Source organism: Ipomoea nil, unplaced genomic scaffold (genome assembly GCF_001879475.1).
Source record: "Ipomoea nil cultivar Tokyo-kokei standard unplaced genomic scaffold, Asagao_1.1 scaffold1043, whole genome shotgun sequence".
Classification (NCBI taxonomy): domain Eukaryota; kingdom Viridiplantae; phylum Streptophyta; class Magnoliopsida; order Solanales; family Convolvulaceae; genus Ipomoea; species Ipomoea nil.
Genome location: NW_017617471.1, coordinates 6,322,305 through 6,348,271, shown reverse-complemented (window position 1 = coordinate 6,348,271; position 25,967 = coordinate 6,322,305). Strand labels below are relative to the sequence as shown.

General features: G+C 33.1%; 3 protein-coding genes across 4 annotated transcripts; 2 read left to right on the top strand and 1 right to left on the bottom strand.

Moving 5' to 3' along the window:
- The first annotated feature begins 1,328 nt into the window (after positions 1–1,328).
- Positions 1,329–4,999, top strand: LOC109182086 (phosphatidylinositol:ceramide inositolphosphotransferase 1-like). 2 transcript variants are annotated; one of them, XR_002054327.1, is made up of 12 exons: positions 1,329–1,850; positions 1,995–2,084; positions 2,709–2,795; positions 2,923–2,991; positions 3,179–3,259; positions 3,501–3,572; positions 3,713–3,770; positions 3,876–3,978; positions 4,207–4,302; positions 4,410–4,569; positions 4,682–4,817; positions 4,853–4,999. XR_002054327.1 is itself a non-coding variant. In XM_019332131.1 (11 exons), exons 1-11 carry the CDS (start codon positions 1,779–1,781, stop codon positions 4,757–4,759), a joined length of 966 nt encoding a protein of 321 aa, XP_019187676.1. In that variant the 5' UTR covers positions 1,329–1,778; the 3' UTR covers positions 4,760–4,999. The 2 variants fall into 2 exon arrangements, 1 of the variants encoding a protein (XP_019187676.1); XM_019332131.1 differs by having other exon boundaries at positions 4,682–4,999.
- A 13,228-nt stretch (positions 5,000–18,227) lies between these two features.
- LOC109182085 (probable serine/threonine-protein kinase At5g41260) lies at positions 18,228–21,516 on the top strand. Its single transcript, XM_019332130.1, has 10 exons — positions 18,228–18,806; positions 18,888–19,099; positions 19,241–19,376; positions 19,502–19,635; positions 19,707–19,812; positions 19,899–19,984; positions 20,088–20,276; positions 20,422–20,586; positions 20,705–20,818; positions 21,089–21,516. Exons 1-10 carry the CDS (start codon positions 18,725–18,727, stop codon positions 21,329–21,331), a joined length of 1,467 nt encoding a protein of 488 aa, XP_019187675.1. The 5' UTR covers positions 18,228–18,724; the 3' UTR covers positions 21,332–21,516.
- Positions 21,517–21,770: 254 nt separating this feature from the next.
- Positions 21,771–24,616, bottom strand: LOC109181020. Its single transcript, XM_019330768.1, has 2 exons — positions 23,810–24,616; positions 21,771–22,336 (listed from the first exon to the last, which is right to left on the bottom strand). The coding sequence occupies exons 1-2, from the start codon at positions 24,217–24,219 to the stop codon at positions 22,096–22,098; spliced, it is 651 nt and encodes a 216-aa protein (XP_019186313.1). The 5' UTR covers positions 24,220–24,616; the 3' UTR covers positions 21,771–22,095.
- Between the last annotated feature and the right edge of the window lie 1,351 nt (positions 24,617–25,967).

Genomic DNA, 25,967 nt, shown 5'->3' with positions numbered 1-25,967 from the left:
ATAATAATAATAATAATAATAATAATAGGTGTTGCTTAGAAGATGAAAATTTTAATTTCGTGGGTAAAAAAATTAAAATAAAGCCTTTTGAACTTCATACACATGACATATGTAAGTAAAATATTCATTACAACATAAACATTAACTCTTCAACCAAACAGGTTTATATTACATACCTCAGTTTTAACCAAACACAGAAATCTAACATTCCCAGGAATCTAACATTCATGGCAATCTAACATTCCCTAAGGTAATCTCACATTCCGTGAACCAAACGACCCCTAAGTTGACTTAATAAATTGAACAATTTTGTATTTGATATATAATATTAAATCTAAAATGTTTTAGCTATCATTTAAGTTGGCAAGCACGTTGTTTAAATTTCCGTGACATATAAGTTTTACATTAGACTGACATTTAATATATATTGTATTTTTAACTTGGGATGTAGTTGAGTGAAAATGATTTATGCATCATTAATTAAAAGTTAATAATTTGATTCGCTAATTGTTCTACCCAATAGAGATGACATCTCAAAAATAAATTTGTACATTTATGAGACGATTAACATGAAGACATGAGTAAATAGATTTTATATTTTATATTTTTAATTACCATCATATAAATGAAAATTAAGGGCAACCTTGTTTTTTTGAACTAAATAAATGCCATCTACAAAGCTAAGACACAATATTATTTTCAATGTTTTGGTCTAAATATGTTATTCACCTGACATTAATTTTAATGACTTAATTAACTCAAATATTTAAAAGTCAAACAAATCTATGTATGTCTATATAATAATAGAAGTGTTACTAAAGATTTTTTAACCTAGTTATAGTATAAGTTATATTATTGTAAAGTGATTTCCTTAATAAATGGCATGTTCCAATTCCCTTAAAATTTTTAGAACAAATATCATGAGAATTATATACCTTGAAGGGACTCAATTCGATCATTAATTTTGTATATGGAGCGGTCTTAAATTTCTAGATCAATTGTCTCACTCAGTAAAGGTGGCTATAATCCATCAAAGGACTAGTCATTGCCCGACGATGAAAATTTTAGACTATACCAAGAAAAAATATACCTTTGAATAATAGAATATATATATATATATATTTTTAATACTACTGACTCTATCATATTGAAATATCTGTTCAAAATAATAGAATATATAAAAATAAAAAAACAGCACGGCAGCACATGTAATTTTAGAAAAGAAAATAAAATAAAATAGTCCGTAATTTAGAAGAGTGGGGTATCTTTCACTTACTGATTTCCTCCCAATTTCGCAAGAACAAATTTTTTTGTTTAAAAGGACTACCAATTTCCCCCTCCCTCTCTCTCTCAAGTTTCAACTGTCTCTCCGTGTTCAACTCGCAGAAAACACAACGAGAAAAAAATATAGAGAGAGAAAGTCACACGTTTAGACGCATAGAACACCATTATTGACAGAGAAAGGGCACAAACACAGAATCGTCCAGTAAAGTTTCGATCTTTACAAACCCATTACCAATTTGATTTTTCCGAAGACTTTCGATTTTTCCGCCGGTGTATTCGCTTATTTATTTGTTTATTCTTCCTGGGATTGAGATCTTATTTTTAGTTGGGTTGGGATTTTTTTGATTCTCGGAAGTGGGGGGACGATTTAGAATTGTTTCTGTAAACGACCGGGTTCGAGTTCGGGTTGTTGGAATCGAGTTTAGTTGTTTCCTGGGGAAGAAAAGGGTTTAAGATTAGTGATGTTGACCTTTACAGTAGGTTTGTGATGTAATATGGATGTTGTGGTAGAATTGGTGAAGATATACGCAGATATGTCGCTTTACATTGGTCGCGAGGCTTCTAAGGTTAGTCTCTTTTCGCTATTTTTTACTTCAAGAAACTTCTTAATCTCAAATTCTGGATTTTATTTTCTCTGGGTTAGATTTTTATCCCTAAAAAAAGGAACTTTTCATTGATTCTGGTTTTTTTTTCTTGTTGGGGGAGAGAAGCTTTGGAAGAGAGTTTGTGCAGAAACTGCAACAGAGATCAACCTTCTTCTCGAGAATTGGAAGTATATTCTTGGTGGTTTAATTTGTCAGGTTTGTACATTCTTCATCACTCTTTTGAACTATGGTTTTTTCAAATTTACTGTGTACTCTACCTAGCCTTTTGGATTGGGAGGCCTGTGATTGGGCTAATATGAACTATTGTACTTCACAAGTTAATACTTTGGTTAAGTTATGTGAAAGCTAGTTTCCATTGATGCATACACCATTTACTTTATCAGGGTAAATCTTCTCTGAAGTTCCATTCTTTTCATTTTTTAAATATTTTTATTTTTATTTTTAATCTCATTAATTTGGCCTTGTAATACATATGTTAAGGCATTCTGGTTGAGTCAACACTTTATCCTCTATGCCAAGGGATGTTTGCATGGACAATCTGCTTATGGGCTAAAGTGTTGTGCTGAAACATTAAACCTAGAAGAGCATTAAGCATAATCTCTACCTATCTAACCATAGTTTGCTGTTTCTAATTGGCAATTTTGTGGAGTAATTATTGCAGTGGTTAATGTGATGGTAGTTGAATTTGAATATATGTTAATAATTGTTTCTCTGATGGCTCATTTGTCTTTGATTATTGTTCTGTTTTACTCCGATTTAGATTCATGTGTTATTGTGATGTAAAATATTAAATATGTGGGTTTGTTATTCGTTTTTCAGTATATTCATGGACTTGCCGCTCGAGGGGTTCATTACATTCATCGGCCAGGACCAACACTTCAGGATGCCGGGTTTTTCCTTCTTCCGGTTAGTTTTGCTTATTTTGTGTTTCTTTTTTGAAAAACTTATTTTTGTGTTTCTCATTACCCTCTATCTAGTGAAACTGTGAAAGTTGCATGCTTATGTCATGTTTGTTTCTGATGAAAAACTCCAGGAACTTGGTCAGGACAGAGCTTACGTCAGTGAGACAGTTTTCACCTTCATCTTTCTGTCTTTTGTCTTGGTGAGAGTTTTTACTTTTTACCTATTTTACCTATTTTGCCATGTTTTTAGCTATTGGACTTTCTCTTTACTATTTTGCTTTTCTTAAATTGTTGTCCTTCTAAATCATTTGCCAGTACACTATTTTTTTGCACAATGTACTGTGTTTTAGTATTTTCTCTTGTAACATGTTTCTGTGAATGGTGCAGTGGACTTTCCATCCTTTCATTTTCAAGAACAAAAAGATCTACACTGTTCTAATATGGTGCAGGGTTCTGGCTTTCTTAGTTGTAAGTCCCCTAAATCTCTATGTATTCTTATACTCATATATCCACTAAAAGAAGGGTAAAAAGTGAATTCTTGGGGCAAAAAGCAAGCACTCAAAGGCACATCTAATTTACAAAAAAAAAGTGAATTCTTTGCTTTTGAAATGCCGTTTGATGTGGAAACTTATCAGTCACCATTGAAGCGTTCCCTAAAATGATACCTTACTTTTTTTCTAATTGTAAACTACTTAATTGTTTGGCACAGGCTTGTCAATTCCTTCGGATCATTACTTTCTACTCTACACAGCTTCCAGGTCCAAATTATCATTGTCGTGAGGTAAGAGACTTACTTGACTTTGTTTTTCATGCAAAGATGGTGTGTATGTTCTTAAACTAACTGGAAAGGTTTCAGATAATGCAAATATTTGGTTTTATTCTTGTTCTTTAAATTATTAAGAATTCATTTCCAATATGTAGGGATCAAAGCTTGCCAGGCTGCCTCGTCCTGATAATCTCTTAGAGGTTTTATTAATAGGTAATGATGATTACGTCTGTTTTATTTTTCCATAAGAAATTTTCAATTTGACATTCTTTAAAATGGGAAGACTTATTGTTTTTTTTTTTAAAAATGAAATTGCAGTTCCTCAGGGAGTGCTTTATGGCTGTGGAGATCTTATATTTTCATCTCATATGATATTCTCTCTTGTCTTTGTGCGGACGTATTATAAATATGGCTCACAAAGGTGAATTTCTCATGCTGTTTGAATGTGATTATTTTCTGTTTTAGCTACTTTATTCAATAGGGTATAGGTAACGCAAAACTCCTGAAAATTTGATGGACCCCCTTTCCCTCTTCTGGTGGAATGCTTTTCTCCCCCCGTGAAAACAAGAAAGAAACATTGCGAGCGAATAGTAGTCTCTTTACAATCCTAGTTGTACATTTGAGTTGATTGTGTTTGTGAAATCTGCAGGTTCATAAAACAATGTGCCTGGTTAGCTGTTATCATTCAAAGCTTCTTGATCGTTGCATCTCGCAAACATTACACTGTAGATGTTGTTGTGGCATGGTGAGACATTATTCATCTGTGGTTTCGTTTTTTGTATGATCTGGTGTCTAAACCTCTCTACTTATCCGATTTGTGTTATTCGTTGACAAAAAATGTGTTTTTTGTAGGTACACAGTGAATTTGGTAGTGTTCTTCGTTGACAAAAAACTTCCAGAATTGCCTGACCGATCGGTAGCAGCATTCTTGCTTCCGTTGTCCAAGGACAGCATGACTAAAGACGAGAACCAGAAACTGTTGAATGGGAATTCCGGGGAAACTACAGAGAAGGTATCGGGATCCTATCCACCCCTTTCATCGTTATTTGTTTCTCTCTATGCTATAAGCCTATAACTTGTTATGACTTTGGCTCTCGAGTCTCAACATTCTTCTTCTTCTTCAGAGGCTAAGAACACAAATCAATGGCAAGATTGAGAACGGAAACACAGTGCATGTCGAAGCAGTGAAGAACGGTGCATAAATGGATCGAACTTACAACTCCCGATTGTGAACAGATTCTATTTATTCGACGAACAACCCTCCTTCTGCCCCACCTTCACCCAGGTCGATTAATTTTGGTCTGTAGGTTAGGATAGGAGTTACGAGGGTTATGCCTTGTGATATCCCATGGTTGAATCAAATCATTCAAATGTAAACAACATTGTGTATCATGGTATTACGGTTTCTTTAATTAGTGCAATTATTTTGTTCTTTGTGTTCATCAGTTTTCTCAATCCCCTCAAATCTGATCTGGAAAGACACCCATGTTAGTTTTGGTTTATTGTCTTCTGTTATTAGTTTTATACTTCTGAATCTTTCCCAAACCTTTGTATTTAAAATGTTTAAGCCACTACCTAACAGCACATGCCTCTTTCTTGAATATGGGGGCAGTTTATCTTTTTCAAAATGAATATAGGGGAATCTTTGAATATAAGGGAATCACCTCTAATTAATTTTTTGGAACTTTGGGTCTCCTAGTTACTCCCATGTCTTCAGATACTTATATTGCCGTTAGAGCAAGACTTTCACGGTGACTTTTAAATCATTGAACTAAATCCCGCAGAAAAAGTGGAGGGTATTGGTCTTTTGGGTTAAAAGGTTAAAGATTCGTTGATAAAATAATGGAGTACAGGCAAATGAAAGTTTTTATATATAGGTAATGTGACAGTGGGGCACATATTGAGCCCCACAGACAGTTTTGTGTTATTGATGATGATAAGGTAAGATGATAGTCATATTAAAAATATTGCAATACTATTATATGTATATATATATATATCCAACCAGATGGGTGAGTTTGAAGAAATTAATGAGAAAAGGTCATGTCAACATGATTTGTTCTTTTATTCTCTTCCCTGTCGTGTTCAACTTTGTTAATTTGTCTGCAAAAAATGGTGTGTTTACAGCTATTGTTAGTTGGTTATATGAGCAGTCTGTATTCTCTCATATCACTTTCTCTGTGCATTTTTGTTGATTCTGTTCCTCGTGACAGCAAACTTGGCCCCATTCATTTAACATAAATCTGCTAATGTATGTATAGTTGTCTCTAATCTGGACAAGCATTGTTCTTCTTGGTTCCTTTTTTTTTTTTTAAGCCACAAAAAGCCAGAAAGAGAGAGCCATGAGCATTATTCTCGTTTCTTCTTTTTCTTCGTTCTGTTTTGATTAGTGGGGGTTGTTAATAAGGAATTAAGGATGACAATGAATTGAGTGTATGATCGATGAGGTTTTAATGTGATTCGTTGTTTAAAAATTATTATTTATCACCATTTTTAATTCATTGAGAGAAAAAAAATTAGTATTCATTTATTACAAATGTGATTGGTAGATTGTTTCCTATTTTAGATTAGGGGTCTACAAGTTTTGGTGAAAATTAGTTAATTGAATGAACCAATATAGTTCTGTTAATCGTTTTTTTAACTTTTTTTTTTTTTTTTTTTTGGTGAATGATTTGATATTTTAAAGAAGAGTTAATTTCATTTTTTATCCAAGACTTATAAGTGTTAATTTATTTGTAGTCTTTTTTTTTTTTTTTTCAAAACATGTCTATTTGGTTCTATTATTATTGTCATAATGATTTTTAGTCCCCTGTCAACAAAATCATTTAAATGGCATTAAATACAAGGACTTTTTGGTCTTTTTTTTTTTTGTATCATTTCATTTTTAGTCCTTTTTTTTTTTTTTTCAAAACATCCTCGTTGGTCATAGCATTATTGTAGCGTGATCATTTTTGAATAAAATTTAGGGACTTATTTGACAATTTTCACATCCCCGCTGATCATAGTATATTATTGTGACACTTTGCTCAATCAACTCACATCCCTAACTTTCTTTCCTTATGGAACGTTATGTTGTGAAATCGTGCACAACTTGCAAGGTGGACACGGTTTCATATCTATAATTTCTATACTGTATATCCATAATTTCTATACTGTAGATTCATAATTTCTATATTGTAGATTCATAAAATCTATATTTTAGATTCATAATTTCTAAACCGTAAGTTCATAATTTAAATACAGTAGATTCATAATTTCTATACTACAGATTCATAATATATGTACTTTAGATTCATAATTTCTAAATTGTATAGTTATCAAATTATGAACATATAGTTCTGTGATTTGTGAAAACAGAGTTCAACAATTGGAAATATGAACATATATCTCTATAATTATGAACATATATTTATAAAATTATGAACATATAGCTTTATAATTATCAATCTACAATATAAAAATTATGAATTTACAATATAGAAATTATGAATCTACAGTATAAAAATTATGGATATGAAACCGTGTCCACCTTACAAGGTGGGCACGTTTCCACATCATAATTTGCCCTTTTCCAATCGTTATGATGTGGAACCGTGTCACCTTGCAAGGTGAATACGGTTCTATGTTCATAATTACTGAACTATATGTTCATAATTATAAAGCTATATATTCATAACTTTTGAACTGCATATTCATAATTATTAAACTTTATATTCACAATTACAGAACTATATGTTCATAATTACTGAATTATATGTTCATAATTATAAAACTATATATTCATAATTTTTGAACTTCATATTCACAATTATTGAATCTTTATATTCATAATTACAGAACTATATGTTCATAATTATGTTCACATCTCTATGTTCAAAATTATAGAACTATATGTTCATAATTTTTAAACTATATATTCATAATTATGAACAGTTTTGGAACCGTGTTCACCTTGAAAGGAAGACATAGTTCCACAGCATAATTTGCCCAAGTTTAACACGAACATTTATAGAAATCTCAACACAATCACTATACCATGATCATGATCCACCTCGTAAGGTGGACCATATATTAACATAAGATACATGTTGTAATATACTAAATGTTCATTTTTTGAAGACACATTATTTGTGTATTGAAGGTTCATTATTTCTTATACTACCAAATAATGAACATTCAATACGCAAATATTGTATCTTCAATATATTAAAAATAAATATTTATTCAAAAAAAATGTCAAATTGACCCTCTAAGTTAAGTGGATAGTGCAATTGGGTCCCCTAAGTGAAAAAAGCTCCATTCAAGTCCCCTAAACTGATAAAATTATTGAATTAAGTCTAAGTTGACTTGTTTATCAAGTTAAATGCATACGGTGTACGTATCCTTATTTTATTTTTTTATTAAAAATATTATTTATTATAAATTAATTGAAATTGAACTAAAATTTGAAACCCAATCGTTTCATTTTTTTCAAAACTGAAACCAAAAAAAAAAATAATAATAATAATAAAAATCGAACAATAAACCAAAACACCCACCCTAATCTTAACATACCGAATTACGAGAGGTTCGGTCCAAGAAAATCTAACAAACTCGTAAGTTGCACATTCAAGTAAACTAGGCTGGGCCGCTGGGAGTTAAAAGACTTAGGTCCTGTTTGGTTTGGAAATATAGTTAGCTTATTAGTCAATTTTGCGTTATTTGACCACTATTAGATTAGATGTTTGAGTTAGTTAAACAATTAATATGAGTGTTTAGTTAATCAGTTTTTTTATAGTAACTTATTGTTCCAAAATGTTAAAAGATCATTTTGCATGTAATTCGTTAATAATTAATAGCTAATTTACCAATCATTTTTCTATAACCAGCTAATGCGATCAGATCAGCTAATCAAATCATTCAAACCCGTTAACAACTATTTGCCAAACACCCTAAAAAAGAAACTCATCAAAAGAGCTCACTACAATTTAATCTACTTCAAAATAATATCTCTAGAGCCCAATATAAACATGACTAATCAAGATCATGTCTAAGTCAAATGAATCTTCTAAGTTAAATTTACGGTGTTTGACAAGAAGACATGAAAGAAATGGGAATATGGATTTACCATTTATAATCTATGTAATTTAGAATTTAATTTTTAATTCGTCTTTCTTCCCATTTGTACCTGCAATATACAATATACCACTATAAATATAGTCAGAATTTTGCCTTTTTGGTTGGTTTATATTATTAATAATGAAAATTATTTTTTTTTTATAGCTTTGTAGCTAATTGCCGTTGGAGGCTTCAAATGCTTAGCTTTTTCATGAGTTATTTGAAAGAATGTAATTGATTTATTGCTCGCATAAATAGCTCAATTAATTACAGGAATGAAGTTTGGAAATAATGTACTCTGTAATTGATTTATTAGACAATTATTATTTACTATCTAAATAACTGCACAATTATTTATTATTGAGGGCATTCATGGAATTATTGTTCTTGTATTGATAGAAATGAAAATAGTTTAATTTTATTAATTATAGGGAACTTGAAATATTGTACTCCACAGTTGTGACATTGCACTAGCATTTCATAATTTGTTTGAGGTGACATTGTACCCCTAGATGCTCTTTGTTCTATCACTTTGCATTTTATATTTTTATTTAAGTTATTTTTTAAATTTTTTTAAAAAATTATACATGTTGATGTATCACATTAAAAGATTATGATACATGATATATCACATTATACATGATGAACTATATGCTAGCTACATTACCCTACTAAAATAAATGCCTAATAATCGCTTTATAATATGATATTATAATGTACACTTTTTTTTTTTTCATTTTGCATTTAATTACCAAGTATATTTTTTCTAATAACAAAACTATTCCGATTAACTTGTGATTGAGTCAATTAATTCAATAATTAGAAAATTAATATAAAAAAGTAGGTAAGTCAATTTTTTGTCCCATAATTGTTGATCATTATGCAATTTAATTCTTCATTTTCAATTTTAATTTTTTGTCCTATAATTGTTGATCGTTATGCAATTTAATTTTTCATTTTTAATTTTAGTCAATGTGGTTCCTTAATTGTTGATCATGTTGTAAGTATAATCAATCAAGTTCCTCAATATCAACTTTCATTTAAAATATTGAGGTCCCGCTAATTGATAAAATAAATTTACAACGCATTTAACAATAAAATTGCTAAATTTATAAAAATTGAAAAAAAAAAAAGAAGAAAAAACTTAATTTATAATTTATGAATAATTGAAAGACCAAAAGAATAATGAATTAAACAATGTATAGTAGATTAGTAGGATGAATGATAATTCAAATATTATATTTTAAGTGAGATTATGAAATGAGTTTAAAGATTAATCTGGCATGGCATGCTCTGATTTGAGTCATTTCATTATTGTAATTGTAATATGCTTTAGTGGGAGAAGCGAAGAAGAGGGGTCCTTTTGACACCCAAATGCTCAAACAAATAATTACGCCATTCTTGTGCTATACAATAGTGATGTGAATCATTCTATCAGATTTCCCCTAAAACCTTTACTGTTAATCGAATCTTAATCAACGTGCTAAAGCAGATAGATGCATGTCTTCACTACAATTTTTTTTTTTTTTGGGCTAAAGTATGGTTGCTTTTATACTAAATGAGTAAAATGACCTAAAATTAATCAACTTTATCAATATCGAACTAAGACGTTATCCATGATTCACGGTCGTTTGAGTTCAAAAAGTAAATGTGCTGACTTCCTCGCTAATTATGGTTAGACTAACAATTACTCCGTATTATACTTAGACTAATCTCCATTTACATTAGATCAGTACAATTAAGAGCCAAAGTGCTGAGGCAAATTATGCTGTGCAACCGTGTGCACCATGCATAGTGCACACGGTTGCAAAAACGACGTCATTTTGACTAAAAACGATGTCATTTTATCTAAAAACGCGCGTCTGACTTTAAAAAAAACCCAGTTTCGATTCCCGTCAACAATATTATGTTGTGCATAATTTGAACTATATATCCAAAATGAATGAACTAAATATCCAGAATGAATGAACTAAATATCCAGCATGAATGAAAAAAAAAAATCAGTTTCGATTTCCGTCAACGGCGTTATGTTGCGCATAATTTGAACAATATATCTAGAATGAATGAACTAAATATCCAGAATGAATGAAAAAAATCAGTTTTGATTTCCGTCAACGACGTTATGTTGTGCATAATTTGAACCAATGTTGCAAAAATCGCGCCTAGGCGCCATTGCGCCGATTAATCGGTGCCTAGGCGCTAGGCGCCATTGCGCCGCCGCGAAGAAGGCCAAAATCGGCCATCTCCGCGAGGCGGTCTAGGCGGCCGCCTAGACCGCCTAACCGGCCGGTCGGCAATTTTTTTTTTTTTTTTAAATGTCGGAAAAGTTTCGGAAGGCATAACTTTTGACTCGGTTGTCCGATTCGGACAATTTTTTTTTTCAAATCGCGTATTTTTTCGAGATCTATACACCGAAGGCGGTTTGGTCCACTAATTTCTCAAAAAAAAATGCTTCTTTAGCTCTTAATTTTAGTTTTTTATATATTTAGATGGTTTAAACAATCTTTTGAACAATTTTACAACTACTTTTGTAAATAGTTTCTATGAAATAACTATGAAAACCTTATGTTTTAGTACTAAATTTTGAAAATTTTTAATTAAATTTTTTTTAATTAAAAAAATTAAAAAAAAAATTAAAAAAAAAAAATCGGCGGCGCCTAGGGGGCGCCCAGGGACGGAGCCAGAAATTTTGTTGAGGGGGGGCAAAATAGGGACCGATTCACAAATTTTTTTCAGTAAAGGCAAAACATTAAAATAAAAGAGATATTTAAAAATAAATAAATAAATTACCTAAGAAATATAGGTGTAAATATTATTGGATATGGGCGAAAAATAAAACAAATCGAAACTTTATAAAAATATTCATAACAAAATATGAAACATAATTAATTTGATAAAATTGAATATATATATGTATGTGTGTATCAAATATTAAAAATACTATTAAAACGTGATTGTGTTAGAATCATAGGGAAGGAGCCAAAAAACTATATGATTCAAACGCCTAACCTTTATTATAACCAAATGCATGCTCTACCAACTAATTTAACTCATTTCTTATGAACAATTAACAGTTTTTATATACTAATACCCAAAAATGTACTATATACACATATATACATACAAAAATTATATATGGGGTAGGAGTAGGGGTAGGGGTGGGGGTGGGGTGAGGGGGGGCAGCTGACCCCCTGCCCCCCTTTGGCTCCGTCTATGGGGGCGCCTAACGTTTTTTTGCAACATTGATTTGAACTATATATTCAAAATGAATGAACTAAATATCCAGAATGAATGAACTAAATATCCAGATTTTTTTTTAAGTCAGACGTCAAAACGACGTCGTTTTTGCAACCGTGTGCACCATGCATGATGCACACGATTACATAGCATAACGACTCAAGTGCTGATCACCTGGCCATATATATATATATATATATATATATATATATATATATATATATATATATATATATATATATATTTTGATTTTTTCATACAAGAAAGGATTTTGAACTCTTAATCTTTTTTAAGAAATGAGAGTGCACAACTATTCATTTCAACCGTTTGATAATTCAATTTGTATTCGATTATTTCTTAACTTTTTTTTTTTTTTTTTTTAATAACAACTGTTGGGATAGATCCATTCGCATAGTGATCCCAATTTATAATGCCCAAAAAACGAGGATGATTACCAAGAATCTAAAACATGTCAAATTAATTGTTAAAAACTTAATTACTGTGTCGAAGTAGTAATTGATACCATATTATTCTATCATGAATAACTATTATTTTATTATTATCAATAATCATAAAGGCACCATAAAAGACTATGAATAAACTACCCTTCATTCACTATAAAAGGCTATGAGTGCACACAGAAAGAGCTTTTTAACAATACAATTCACTATTGTTAAAAGTGTAAATATTTAAGTATTAGTCCACATCAATATATTCTTTTAATGTGGGGCATGTATTTCTCAAAAATAATTTTCACTGTTATTTTTAAATTTTATAAGTATATTTTAAAAATTAATTTTTCATTCACCTATTAATTATTCTAAACATATAAATATATAAAATTTATATCTTAAAAAAACTCAAATTCACTCTAATCCTATCAAAATAGTTAATGGAGCCTATTCGAAATAGCTTAGTCTTTGTATTAAATGAAGCAAGGATTAAGGAACCGTTGAATCAAAATGATACTATGATTATATAAAATAATTTAAATTTATATATTATGAAAGAATTATTTGATAATCAAAATAATTTTCAAACATTAATATATATTAATTTTTAAAAATACTTTAATCATAAGAAAAATGACATTTTTCGTCTTTAAATTTTATATAGGAAAGTGCTAATAGTATATCTAGAGATACAATTATGCTAAGTATTGTTTTCCTATAATTAAGATATGAAAAAAGTGTCGCTCGTGGCTTTGCATAGTGGTTCGTCGCATGATTTGATGTCACGACTGAAAAGGCATAAAGACTAAGAACTAACTGGTGAGCTGATTATATAACTCACGATTTTTTACCTCTACAGTGGGCGTGGTCTTATATATTTAGAATTAGTTCAGCGAAATTATGATCCACTAAACAGGGTGTTTGGTTGGAGGGATTTTAAATTCCCTTCCCACTTAATTCCCACCTAATTCCAAAGACCATTAAATTCCATAGTTTGGTTGGAGGGAATTGCAATTCCCCCATTTTTATGGAATTAAAATCTCATGTCCCCCCTGGTATTTTAATTCCTGGGAAAAAAAGATAGTGATGAGTCAAAATTACCCCTTCCTTTTTTAACCTAAAATTAATGTCTAACAACAATAATGGACATTTTTGACTTTATACTACTTATTCCCTTTCAATTCCCATGTATACCAAACATTGGAATTGAAATTCCCAGTAATTTTATTCCTGTCAACCAAACACTGGAATTTAAATTCCCACTTTATTCCCAGTAATTCAACTCCCATGAAATTACAATTCCTTTCCCACATAATTCCCTCCCTCCAACCAAACGCCATGTAAGTGTTTAAAAAAACGATATGCAAAGTGCCATTTCTTTAAATAACATTAAGTGAAAGAGCACTTAAATTATATTAAATGTACATGCGATTTTTTTTATAAAAAAAAAGTGTAATATATGATTTTACACTATCTTGACAATCAATTATTGTGCTTTTAAAAATTCTTTGCATTCTTCGATATTTTAATATAATTCATGAATTATGATAACACATTCTCTTCCCTGTATCATGCGGGTGAAACACTAATTAAAACATAAAAGGTATAATGTAACAAATATGTTTATGCAATAATATTTAATTGGTTCTTTATGTATTCAATTAATAAAATAGTTTTCTTTTTTTAACACTTAGTGAGTTGATCAATTTACATGTAGTCAAGCAGGTTTGGTTCATTGGACTACACTGCAACCGGGCTACGTGAAGCTCAACTCGGATGGGGCGAAAAAGGCGTCGACCGGCCTTGCAAGCGCAGTAGGAGTTATTCTCGATCACCTCGGCAATTGGGTGACTGGCTTTACTACAAACATTGGTTTCACAAACAGTTTCATTGCCGAACTCTGGAGGCTCCGAGAAGGGTTACGGCTAGCAAAGAATCACGGTTTTGTCAAGTTAGAGGCGGAAACTGACTCAATAGTCGTTACTCACGTCTTCAACAACGACGTCGGGACCACACCGGAGGCGGATACGCTTGTCGCCGACTGCAAGCCGCTCATGCGATCCTTCCAAATTATCAAGCTCAACCACGTGTTTCGGGAAGGAAACAAATGTCAAATGTGTTGATTTCCTTGCCAACATGGGACAAGTCTCTCCGTGGGGTATGCCTATTCTTATTCATCCTCTGGAAGAGTTAAAAGTTAAAAGTGCTACTGAGTCGCGATGCCAACAATGTAGCTATTAGAAGGTTTTATTTAATCCCCGGGGCCTTGGCCCCTTCCCTCTACCAAAAATTTAAAAAATAAATAAAATTACATGTAATCAATAAATACTAAAATTTTTATTTTTACGTTAAGAGGTAAACATTAAAAAGATTTAAGATAAAATCATGAGACAAACGTGGCATTTTTCTTTTGTTATATGATTGATGTGTTAAAGAAAATATTTAGATTGAACTGTACTATATGTTTATAATTAGTTAAAAGAAATCAAAGAATAAAAGTTTAAACACGTCAAATTGGACTAAATATAAATTTGAAATTCAAACCTTTTTGGTCTTTAATATGCTTTTTATTGTTTTGAATTTATGCTTAGCCTATCCTGGGTACTGCCAAAGTGGCAAGTGTATGAACGATTCAAAACACTTAATTCAATTACCGACTATGCTCACCTTTTCTAATATAATACTTTATTGATAATTTGATTTATTTTACCTTTAAATTTAGTAGTTATAAGTTTGTACTTGAATTCATCAGCACTCGCTTAGACCATCTCCAACCATTGCACCAAATTCTGCACCAAATTTTACACCAAAAAGGAATATTCCCAGCATATTCTTACACCAAATTTTTTTCATCTCCAACCCATTACACCAAATTCTGCACCAAATTTTATTCCTACACCCCTCATAAAGTTTATATTTATACTTTTATTCTTTTAATAAAACTAATAGTTGTAATTTAATAAATTAGACTTTAATTATATTATATATTTTATTTGTAATTAAATTATATTTAATATTAATTTTATTTTAATCGTCTTCTTGATAAGATCTTTGAAATGATATAATTTTATTTTAATAATATACAATTTATCTTTAATTTTATATTTATATGATACAATATAATTATAATGCAAAAGCACTAATGGAACAAGATGCCAAATTTAAAAATGGTTTTAAATTTGATCATGTATGGCCTATTGTTAAAGACTTGGAGAAATTTCAAAGTCCTTCGGGTAGAGAACCAAGTGTTGCAAGTCGAAAGCGAAGTTCTGACATTGAAGGTGCAGAGTCACAAGGCGATAAGTTCAATATTAGACTTATTTTAATCGTCTTGATGAGATCTTTCAAATGATATAATTCATTTTAAATAATATAAAATTTATAGTTAACAATTTAACAAAATATACAAATATATTAAAACAAAAAACAAAACACAAATGGAATTAAACAAACAAGAGGGGCTAAAATGAAAAAAAAAAAATTATAGCGCTTTGGCGCACTGTGAACAGTGCGCCAAAAATTTGGTGAAATGGCGCTGGGTTGGAGCATTTTTTTTGGTGTTTTGGCGCAATGGCGCTGCCTTTGGAGATGGTCTTATAGAGACTAGTGGATGAGGAAAATCGTGAGATGTGTATGAATTATCCTATATGCTTTAATTGTACATTAGCACTCACAATAAAGTAAAATATATACCTTTGATTGAGAATAACCCTCGGGCGTATGACTGTATATTCGCTTAATTGGTACATATTCTGTAGGCAAATTGTGAACATTTAATATGTAAATTGTGTGTTTTGGATCCCGGATCATAGTATAATTGTTGTATTTTGTATACCCCGAAAGACACTTCTCGATCTTAATCGACCCTATACGGGTCTGACCTGATCCTAGTTGAGGCAGGGTTTCGTCCCTTTTAAGATTACTAGTGATTGTGTAGCGTATTTTAAACTCGGTCCCGACCTTAATACTCAAACCAGATATCTCTTGTAGAATGCCCCTACGTTAGGAGACAAATACCTCTAATTAACTTATAACTTCTCCTAAATTTTTACATCTTTCATTTACCTAATAATGATTATTTAAACTTGTCAATATAAATATTTCAAACAACCGTTAATACTAAGGTATTTCTTAAAAACTGAAATATGATATAAAAATATTACAATTAACGCTATTTCTTTACTAATAATTTTGATCAAGAAGATAAGTATATACATATTTACCTTCAATATTATTTATTTAATCATAATATAATATTTATAATAAATTAACTTAATTATAATAAGTTACTTATAAATATAGCTTAGCATGAGATTACACTAGTAAATTATTTTCCAATACAACATAATTAAGTAGTGCGGAATAATTTAAATCATTTTCCGTTTGAATAAAGTATGGTTAGGCTATAGTGACAGTTAGGCCTAGTCAAATAATCCACCCTATACAATAAACAGACAATGGCTTGACGGAGTCTCAAATAATCTAGAATCGCAATATTCATGTCAATTTCACATTAACCTATCAATTGTTAGATTTATTATTTGAATGTTAAAACAATTAATTTTTGTCAGTTTATTTTATTTCAAATGTTTATATAATTTAAAGTTGACTTTTGTTGTGTTTTAATAGAACTTTTAACTTCTAATAAAAATATAAAATTTATTTTCTATTCAAAATTACTCACATTTAAAGTTAATTATAAAAATAAATCGAGGCATTCAAAAATAAAAATAAATCGAGAAATTCTTGTTACAATAATAACTGAATTTTATTGTCACGTTAAGAAATAATATTATGAGATAAATTAATAATAAAAAGAAAAGTATTATGATATTAAAATCATAAAATCTGATCAGAATTTTGTCTCTTAATTGGGCGAGTCCGGTAATTAGTCTGAGCATGGTATGAATTTAAAGGTGTCTCCTACAATTACAGTATGCTCAGGCAGCAATTATACTGTGGACTGCATCCAAAATGGCGGACACTATAGTGTATCCAAACTGTCATTGTTTCACGTATTTTTTTATATATATTATCAAATGAAACTGCAGTGTATACAAAATGAAACTGAATAATAATTTCACATATTTGAGTATATATAGTCCAGCAAAACTGTAGTTATATCAAAATGATGTTGTAGCTGTGTCAAAATGAAACTGCAGTGCATATTTGATACATGGACCATAATGCATTGTGGACCGCGATCCACAATATAATTTGTCATGCTCAGGACACCTCATAGTCTGATAAAAAATCATAAAAATTGGACATGTGGATAATCCTGATTCAGGTCTCAATCATGGTTTCCTGTCTGAATTTTCATCTCTTTATTACAAAGTCTTAATGAAACCTTTACCGAGCAAACAAATCCCACGGCATAATTTCTTCAATTAACAAATACCCTTTTTTTGACCTTGACCACTCTTTCTTCTTCAACTTTCATCATCCTTTATCCTTATTTTGCCGTCTAACAACTCCCCCTACTGTTTTTAATTTCATCCTTTCATTACAAGTCATACATATATCATTACATTTTTGACCGATCTGTTTACACATGATCTTTTTAAGGCAGTTCAGTTTTCTCACAATTTAAGAGTTGTTACACAATATTAAGTGTACTTAATAAACACCCCCATATAGTAATTGTATTTTTTTTTTTCTTTAAATTCGAGTAAATGTAAGCTCAAGTTTACCCATTACACAAGGTTACAAGTTAACTCTCAACAAGGAACAATATATTGACCTTCTTGATTTGAGTGAACCAGCTATGAACAATCTAAATTGGTTTACAATCCTTTACCGGCTAAAATTGCAATACACCAAATTTTTTCAAAAAATATATTATTCAAGTAAGGGGTGTCATGAGATGGAGAGAGAGAGAAGAAGAAACAGTAAGGAGCAGAATGATGGGGAAGTTGAAACGTAGTACAAAGGCAATACAAAAGCACAAAAGCCGAGACCAGCCAAAAGGAACAAAGCCCCAACCTCATAGCAACACATCACAACACAATTGTACTCTTAAAGACAGCAAAACAGAAAGATCATAGTACTGATATATATTTATACATATACAATACTATCATATATACATACATCTCTTTTGTGCTGCATGCTCTTGAAAGGGGCTACACAGACACAATCAAAATCCAGAAAAAAAAAAGAAAAAGAATTCCTTAAAAAAGTGTCATTCCTTTGGATCCACAGCCAGAAGTGGTACCACCGGTTGTTCGCTCCACAGAAACAGCTATAATTCCCCCTTTTTCCCTTCCCCATTCCTCACAAAACTTCAAGAATCAAACCCACTGTTTTGGTTAATGTTACCGACAGTATAGACACACAAACATCTAACCTTAAAAATTATCTTGAAATTCACCGGAAAGAATGGGTGCCCGTTGCTCAAAATTCTCTTTTTGTTGGTGGCACTCTCACCTCAAGCCTTCCCTTCTAGACTCCTCTGATCTTGGTACATGCATATATGTGTATATATCTTCGTTTTTAATGTGTATTCGCGTGAATGAGCTGATTGAGATTAATTGTGTTGCAGAGAATGGGGAGAAAAACGCGTTTCCGCCCTTTACTCAGTTCAAATTAGAGGAGCTTAAAGCTGCCACTAATGGGTTTTCTTCAGAGACCATTGTGTCCGAGCACGGAGAGAAAGCGCCGAACGTGGTTTACAAAGGGAAGCTCAACGATGGCCGATGGGTCGCCGTTAAACGCTTCAATAAATCTGCTTGGCCTGATTCTCGTCAATTCATGGTTAGCATAATACACACAAAATGTTTTGCTGTTCAGGCTTTCAGGCAATCATAAAAATGTTATCTTTTTCAGTTTTTTAATTTTATAGGGAGTTGGGAGGTTTTTTTTGTTAGTGATGTTTGTGGACATTTTAATGGCTAGGATGAGGCTAAGGCAGTGGGCAGTCTAAGGAGTGAGAGGTTGGCAAATCTGATAGGGTGTTGCTATGAAGAGGAAGAGAGATTGCTGGTGGCAGAGTTTATGCCCAATGAGACTCTTGCAAAACATTTATTTCACTGTGAGTTTTTCTCTTTTGTTTAGTTGTAATGAAGAATTATATGAATTGTCTTGTGAATCCTTCATCCTTGTTAGATACAAGTTGTTCTATGTGATCTGATATAAGTGTTGCATCATATGGCATAGGGGAGAACCAGCCAATGAAATGGGCTATGAGGTTGCGGGTGGCGCTTTACTTGGCTCAAGCTTTGGACTACTGCAGTAGTAAGGGTAGGGCGTTGTATCACGACCTCAACGCTTACCGAGTCTTGTTTGATCAGGTAAAATCGGTTGCGCCTTAATTCGAAATTGTTGGTAGTTTGCAGCTCTCATCTTGGTTAGTTTTCTACAGGACGGTAATCCTAGGTTGTCTTGCTTTGGTTTGATGAAGAACAGTCGAGATGGAAAAAGTTATAGTACAAACTTGGCTTTCACTCCTCCAGAGTATTTGAGAACAGGTAGCGATTATCTCTCAATCATTAAGCATGTTTCGGTTTACTTTTCCATATTAGGCGTTCTTGAAACTTGAATCTATGATTTGCAGGAAGAGTGACACCCGAAAGTGTAGTTTATAGCTTCGGGACTGTGTTGCTGGATCTTCTGAGTGGAAAGCATATTCCTCCAAGCCATGTAAACTTTTAACTTGGAACATATTAAATGAAGATTCACACATTGCTTCGATTGTTTGAGAAACCATAGTCTGAGGTTTATTGTTTCTCTTTACCCGGTTTAGGCACTCGATTTAATTCGTGGCAAGAATTTCCTGATGCTCATGGATTCTTGTTTGGAGGGTCATTTTTCTAACGATGATGGAACCGAGCTGGTCCGGTTGGCCACGCGTTGTTTGCAATACGAAGCACGGGAGAGGCCAAATGCAAAATCTCTTGTCAGTTCCCTTTTGCCTCTCCAAAAAGAAACCGAGGTATGAACATGCTAGGTGGATTATATCCTCAAATTAGTGTTTGGTCCTATCCTGCATAAAAATCTATCCTTATCAACATTTTTGCAGTTCTAATTATAATGTTAGCTCCTTGGTAATGCTATATTTGGGATTCATGTACTACCAGGTGCCATCGTTTACTTTATTGGGCATTCCCGATGGAACTGCCACCCCGACAGAACCATTGTTGTTGACGCCAATGGGAGAAGCATGTCTGAGAATGGATCTGACTGCACTTCATGAAATGCTGGAAAAGACCGGGTACAAGGACGACGAAGGAATTGCCAATGAGGTTTGTCCCTTTCTTGCTCACATAATGCTAGGAGAGAAAAACATTAAATGCAATCGATTCATCTACATAAACTGCATTTGGTTGTAACGCTCAAATGTTGTCGATGAATGTGGTACAGTTATCTTTCCAAATGTGGACGAATCAGATGCAGGATACCTTGAATTCTAAGAAGCAAGGCGATACTGCTTTCCGTGCCAAGGATTTCACTGCCGCCATTGATTGTTTTTCACAGGTATGTTCATTTAATAGCCATTCTCTATGCATAGGAAGCTGCCTGAGGGGCTTGAATTACTTGCCCACATTAGGCAAAATCCCTCGCCCGGGGCCTCCACACTCCGGGTCGACAGGATTTGTAAATCACTATGACTGAACGACCCATTAGATGGGAGGACCAGTGCCTGGTACCCACCACACTGGGTGTGACTCTAGGGCTCGATCCTGCGTCCTTACCCACAATCTGCCACCTAGGAACCAAATGAACTAACATGTTTTCTTTCTGTAGTTCATCGAGGGGGGGACGATGGTGTCGCCCACGGTCTACGCTAGGCGGTGCTTGTCCTATCTGATGATGGACATGGCGCAAGAAGCTGTAGGGGACACGGAGAAAGCGCAGTTGGTGTCGCCTGACTGGCACACGGCCTTCTATCTTCAGGCGGTTGCATTCTTCAGTCTGGGGATGGAGAATGATGCCCAGGAAGCTCTCAAGGAAGCCACTCGTTTGGAGGCTGAAAGGAACACAGTTTGAAAGTGTATAGATATGTGCTTTTTCTTGAGTTTTATCATCTTTGTGATTTTATTGTATTTATTGGTGTATCCTCTTTTGCAACATCCAAGGATTTTCACAACATTTTGATGTTGATGTCAATATTTAGCAAGTATTTTATACAAGTCATGTTGCTTTCCCTCAATTTAGTAATGTTATTTTGTACATTTATCTAGTATTTTGTACATTTATCTAGTATTCTATCACTATGTAACTAATCTGGATTTACCTTGAATTTCGCCCTCAAAGTTTGACTCTTACTTTGAAAGAAACTCACAACCACAATGAGATATATTAACTTAAGTTGTAACTGATCGGTTCAAACCAAGTAAATGAAATCGTCTTTCTAATATAAATTAAACAAATAAAGTTGCATTAAATTTACTTGATAAAAATAATAATAATAATAATTCAAATGACATTATAATAAACAGTTTTCCATTAATGACAATATAATAATAATAAAAAAAAAAATCAAAGTGACCAGTCAAAAGCACTAAACCTTGTTAAGGACCTTATAGTTAAGTGACATAGTCGTGAATTTACAACATGGCAAGCCAGATACACTCAGCAGTGATGGGATAAATCTAAATTCTTAAATGAGGGGCAAAAGAACATTGCAAGACAATATTAACACTATATCTTCCCATGTTTATATGTTAGTTGCAAGACATTCTTATCCTAATCTATATAGGAAAAAACAAATCTTTTAAGGTTTCACAGGCTTTTACTGCATTTCTGCCTACCTAAGATGGAATGTTAAAGTGGAAGAGCCAGGAGATGACAAAGGCAAATACCATACAGGCCAAGAGGAAATTCAGGAACCAGTGTCCATTTAGGCAATTCCGAGTCTCAGGAGCCGAGGATGTTGCTACTGCTGACACACCATTCGTTGCCAAATCGTTAGTCTCAATTCTTGGCTGCAATGGCTCTACATCGTTTGGACCAACCAGATTGCGTACTATTGAATTGCAAATCTCACACACCCTGAAAGCAATAACGATATCAGAAAACATAAAGTTAATGTTACTTGAGCCAATGGACAACCTGAAATCCAGTCATATGATGACAAACTATCTAGAAAAACATTATTCTAAGTTAGTTATCATTCTTGTTCTGCTATCACACAGCAAAGTTGAAAATAGATTGTAACCCTGTGAAAGTTTTGGGTCGTAAATTTCAGATCATGCCAAAACCTCACGCATAAAGGAGATTCTAAAATCCCGAACTTTTTTTTTATATTCCTTGAATAACAAAGTTAAAAACTGCTCGTATCTAGCATGTTAAAGTTCCATCTTGCGTGTCTTGTGGACAAAAGAGCAAAACTAACTTGATCCTTGTCCAACATCAATCTTTACGGGTACATATTTCCATTCCGAGAACCTAACAATCAGCACTACCAAACAGACGTGAAGTGATATCACAGCTCATTGCAGAATATAAGAAAAATTTCAGCTTTAAGTGAAACTAAAATCCAGCTAATTAATAGTGGGAAAGGTCATGTTTGGCATAACAAGCGTGCTAAGAAAAGATCTAGAAAATAAGAAATAAAATATACAAAGTGGAGCGAATAATAGTCCTCTGTCTGGCCAAAGAAAAGAACTTAACTCACAAGGGTCAAACCTCCACTTTTTGAGTTTTTGACAAACAAAAGTGCAACAAAAACAAATGAACTGATGGTGAAAGAACCAATAGGTGTGATAACTGATTAGATATCTTCATGATATTTCCAGATTCTTTACATGTTTGCTTTTAATTTTATTCCCTCATCTTCTTATCTATCTGTTCCTTTGTCTAATTAAATATATCAAGTTATCTTCTTTTCCTGAACTTCCCCCCTCCCCCACCCAACTGGACCCCATGCAAGAATGGAGCAATCTTCTGTGTTACGTTTACTGAACACATTATTCTCAAAGATCAGAGAGCAATAGAGAAACCAAAAAAAAATACTAAAAAGCAAGAATCAATGGAGTTTAGCATTACTTTACAACCAAGTAAACACTAATGCCTAGTACAGTAAAACAGAACCCATATGCAGAGCTGTCTGTCAAACCAACAAGCAATTGCAAAAGGAATAAAGCAATCAAACGCAATTCTAAAGATACTATAGTAGTAGGGGCAACCCCGGTCAAGTTGGTTAGGCTTCTGACTTGGTAACCATAAGGTTACAAGTTCAACTCGATCCCAACTAGAGGAACTGATTGGCCTTCTTAGTTTAAGCCGGTCAAATATGGACAATCTAAGTTAGTTTAGCTCATTGTTATTCTTTGCCGGCTAGGGTCATAAGGCGAGGTTTACCAAGATTACACTCTCGGAAAGTGACTGCGAGTTTCCCTCGTCACCAAAAGATACTACACTAGCAAAATTCTACATATCACCAAATAGGCATCTAGAATTAATCAATGAAAAAGAGGATGCAAATTCTCATGAAATGAAGTTAGAGGAAATGAAATTACTCACTTATTTCCTTTGATTTTGAACCAAGTCTCAGCACAATGCTTATGAGCAGCTGCCAAATCATCTTTACAAGAACACCCCAATTCAATGGCGACCCCAGACTGAGGGCCAGGGCTCTGCAAACTCAAGTGGCAAATCCTACAATCTCTATCTAATTTCCCCAAATGCGGCTTGGTTTCACCAACCCCACTCTCCAAATCCACCGAGCAATCAGACGAGGCTCTCCGGGACTCCAACGCCTCCTCTATCTCAAGCTCAGACCCATCAGCCGTGGAATATAACTGGGAATGGCAAGACCCCTCGTCGGCATCGGAGAAATAAACGCTCCCCTCTTCCTCCCCATCACTGGTGTCGCCGCCACCGTGGCCACCGCATTCTAAATCCACCGCATGGGCCATCTCCACTCGCGCCATTGCAAGGACCCAGAGTTAAAAGATAGCACCAAAACCTTAAAGCTTTAGTCTTTGAAGGCTTCTCAAGAGTCCATAACCACCAAAGCCTTCGATCTCAATGGAATTGTAATTTAAAACCAAAAATATCGAACACTAATTAAGTAGGTAGACTATTAGGTGATCCATCAACTTCCCATTTCTTATAAATAGGCAGATATTTAGAGGAAAAAGCACTTACAGTGCTGGGAAGAGTGGAGCGGCACGGATTGCGTTGGTGAGGGGGAAGATGACACTCATGACAGACGCACTGCCACTGTGGGAGTTTGCCTATGTGCCTCTATAATGGGTAAAGGCATCACACAATTCCTCCATATTACATAATTACGTAAACTTATTTCATAACATAGGCGTTCATGGGAAATATATATATATATATATAATCGCATTCAGGTGCGAATGATTTGCCCAGGAGCGAAATAGGAATGGATTCTGTCTGTCCAGATGTAATGGATGAGAAATACTGATTTTTTAAAAAAGTGCGGTGGCATTTTTGTAAATAATTGAACATTGAAGTGCAAGTAAAATGTATTACAAGTGCATGTAAAATGTATTATAGGTGCAAATAAAAATTTACACTGAGCATCAATACTAAGTGCACCTATAGTTATAAGTAGTTGCACCTATAGTTCTAAATAGTTGTACAGATAGTTATAAGTAGTTGCACCTAGGTACATGAATGTTTGCGGGTGATTTTCAGGGGTATTACTACCCGTTGAACTCAAATCAATGAATGTTACCAAGGCAAAATTACATGCACTTATAGGTGAAAATAGGTGCACCTATAGTTATAAGTAGTTGCACCTATAGTTATAAATAGTTGCACCTATAATTATAAGCACACCCAGGTGCATGAATGTTTGCGAGAAGTGAATGCTAACAAGGCAAAATTTCATGCACTTATAGGTGAAAGTAGGTGCACTTGTAAGTGATTTTACTTGCACTTCGATGTTCAATTATTTACGAAAATGCCACCGCGTTATTTTTAAGCTATTAGATCTGGACACGTGTCGCGCGCCGATTCGTTCGCATATTCCTTCCTGGGCACTTAAAACCTAATAAGTATGAATACAGGTTATGTCCTTGGGTTTATGTCCGTTTTTCCCATGCTGAGTTGTTTGTACCTTATGTTCTTAATATTGTACATTTTTTTTATGACAAAATTGCCCAAGAATATTCAGTTACTGTTAAATGCCAAGCATATTCTGTTAACAATTGCATAAACGCGTTTATTGTTTATTATTATTAAGGTTAATTGGAAATTGCATAAACACGTAAATTGAGTCCACGTTTCCTCCTTCAGGCTTCATTTTCCTTGAGTAAAATCAGAGACTGAGACATACGTTTCTCATTCGTCTTCCTTGATTACGCAAGACGTTTCCTCCTTCATCGCAAGACTGAGTCTCAATATGCTATTGCAGATATTGGGTTGAAGGGTTGAAGAAATTAGAGGGATTCAATGGGTTTTGTAATGTTTTCATCAAAGGTAAATTTATGTTTGCTAATTTTATTCAACATTTTTTCCGGCTATTCACCCAGTATACCATTTTTACTCCATCTAACCTCTGCTATTTAAAGTCTCCATTACAGTGACACCAACACAGAAAAATTGCGCCATTTTATTTATTTTCAACCAAAAATTTAGTGTGTTTTTATGTTATTCAAGTTTCTGTAGTTACTAGCTCTGTGTATGTAGTATTGTAATTATTATT

What these genes read in the sequence shown, in the direction of transcription:
- LOC109182086 (XM_019332131.1), top strand. Translation starts at nt 1,779, where the DNA reads ATGGATGTTGTGGTAGAATTGGTGAAGATATACGCAGATATGTCGCTT. An exon ending in CAAATTATCATTGTCGTGAG is followed by an intron (nt 3,573 to 3,712) that starts GTAAGAGACTTA and finishes TCCAATATGTAG; the next exon opens with GGATCAAAGCTTGCCAGGCT. An exon ending in CCGGGGAAACTACAGAGAAG is followed by an intron (nt 4,570 to 4,681) that starts GTATCGGGATCC and finishes CTTCTTCTTCAG; the next exon opens with AGGCTAAGAACACAAATCAA.
- LOC109182085 (XM_019332130.1), top strand. Translation starts at nt 18,725, where the DNA reads ATGGGTGCCCGTTGCTCAAAATTCTCTTTTTGTTGGTGGCACTCTCAC. An exon ending in TGCAAAACATTTATTTCACT is followed by an intron (nt 19,377 to 19,501) that starts GTGAGTTTTTCT and finishes CATATGGCATAG; the next exon opens with GGGAGAACCAGCCAATGAAA. An exon ending in CTCTCCAAAAAGAAACCGAG is followed by an intron (nt 20,277 to 20,421) that starts GTATGAACATGC and finishes ATGTACTACCAG; the next exon opens with GTGCCATCGTTTACTTTATT.
- LOC109181020 (XM_019330768.1), bottom strand. Translation starts at nt 24,219, where the DNA reads ATGGCGCGAGTGGAGATGGCCCATGCGGTGGATTTAGAATGCGGTGGC. An exon ending in TTCAAAATCAAAGGAAATAA is followed by an intron (nt 22,337 to 23,809) that starts GTGAGTAATTTC and finishes TATTGCTTTCAG; the next exon opens with GGTGTGTGAGATTTGCAATT.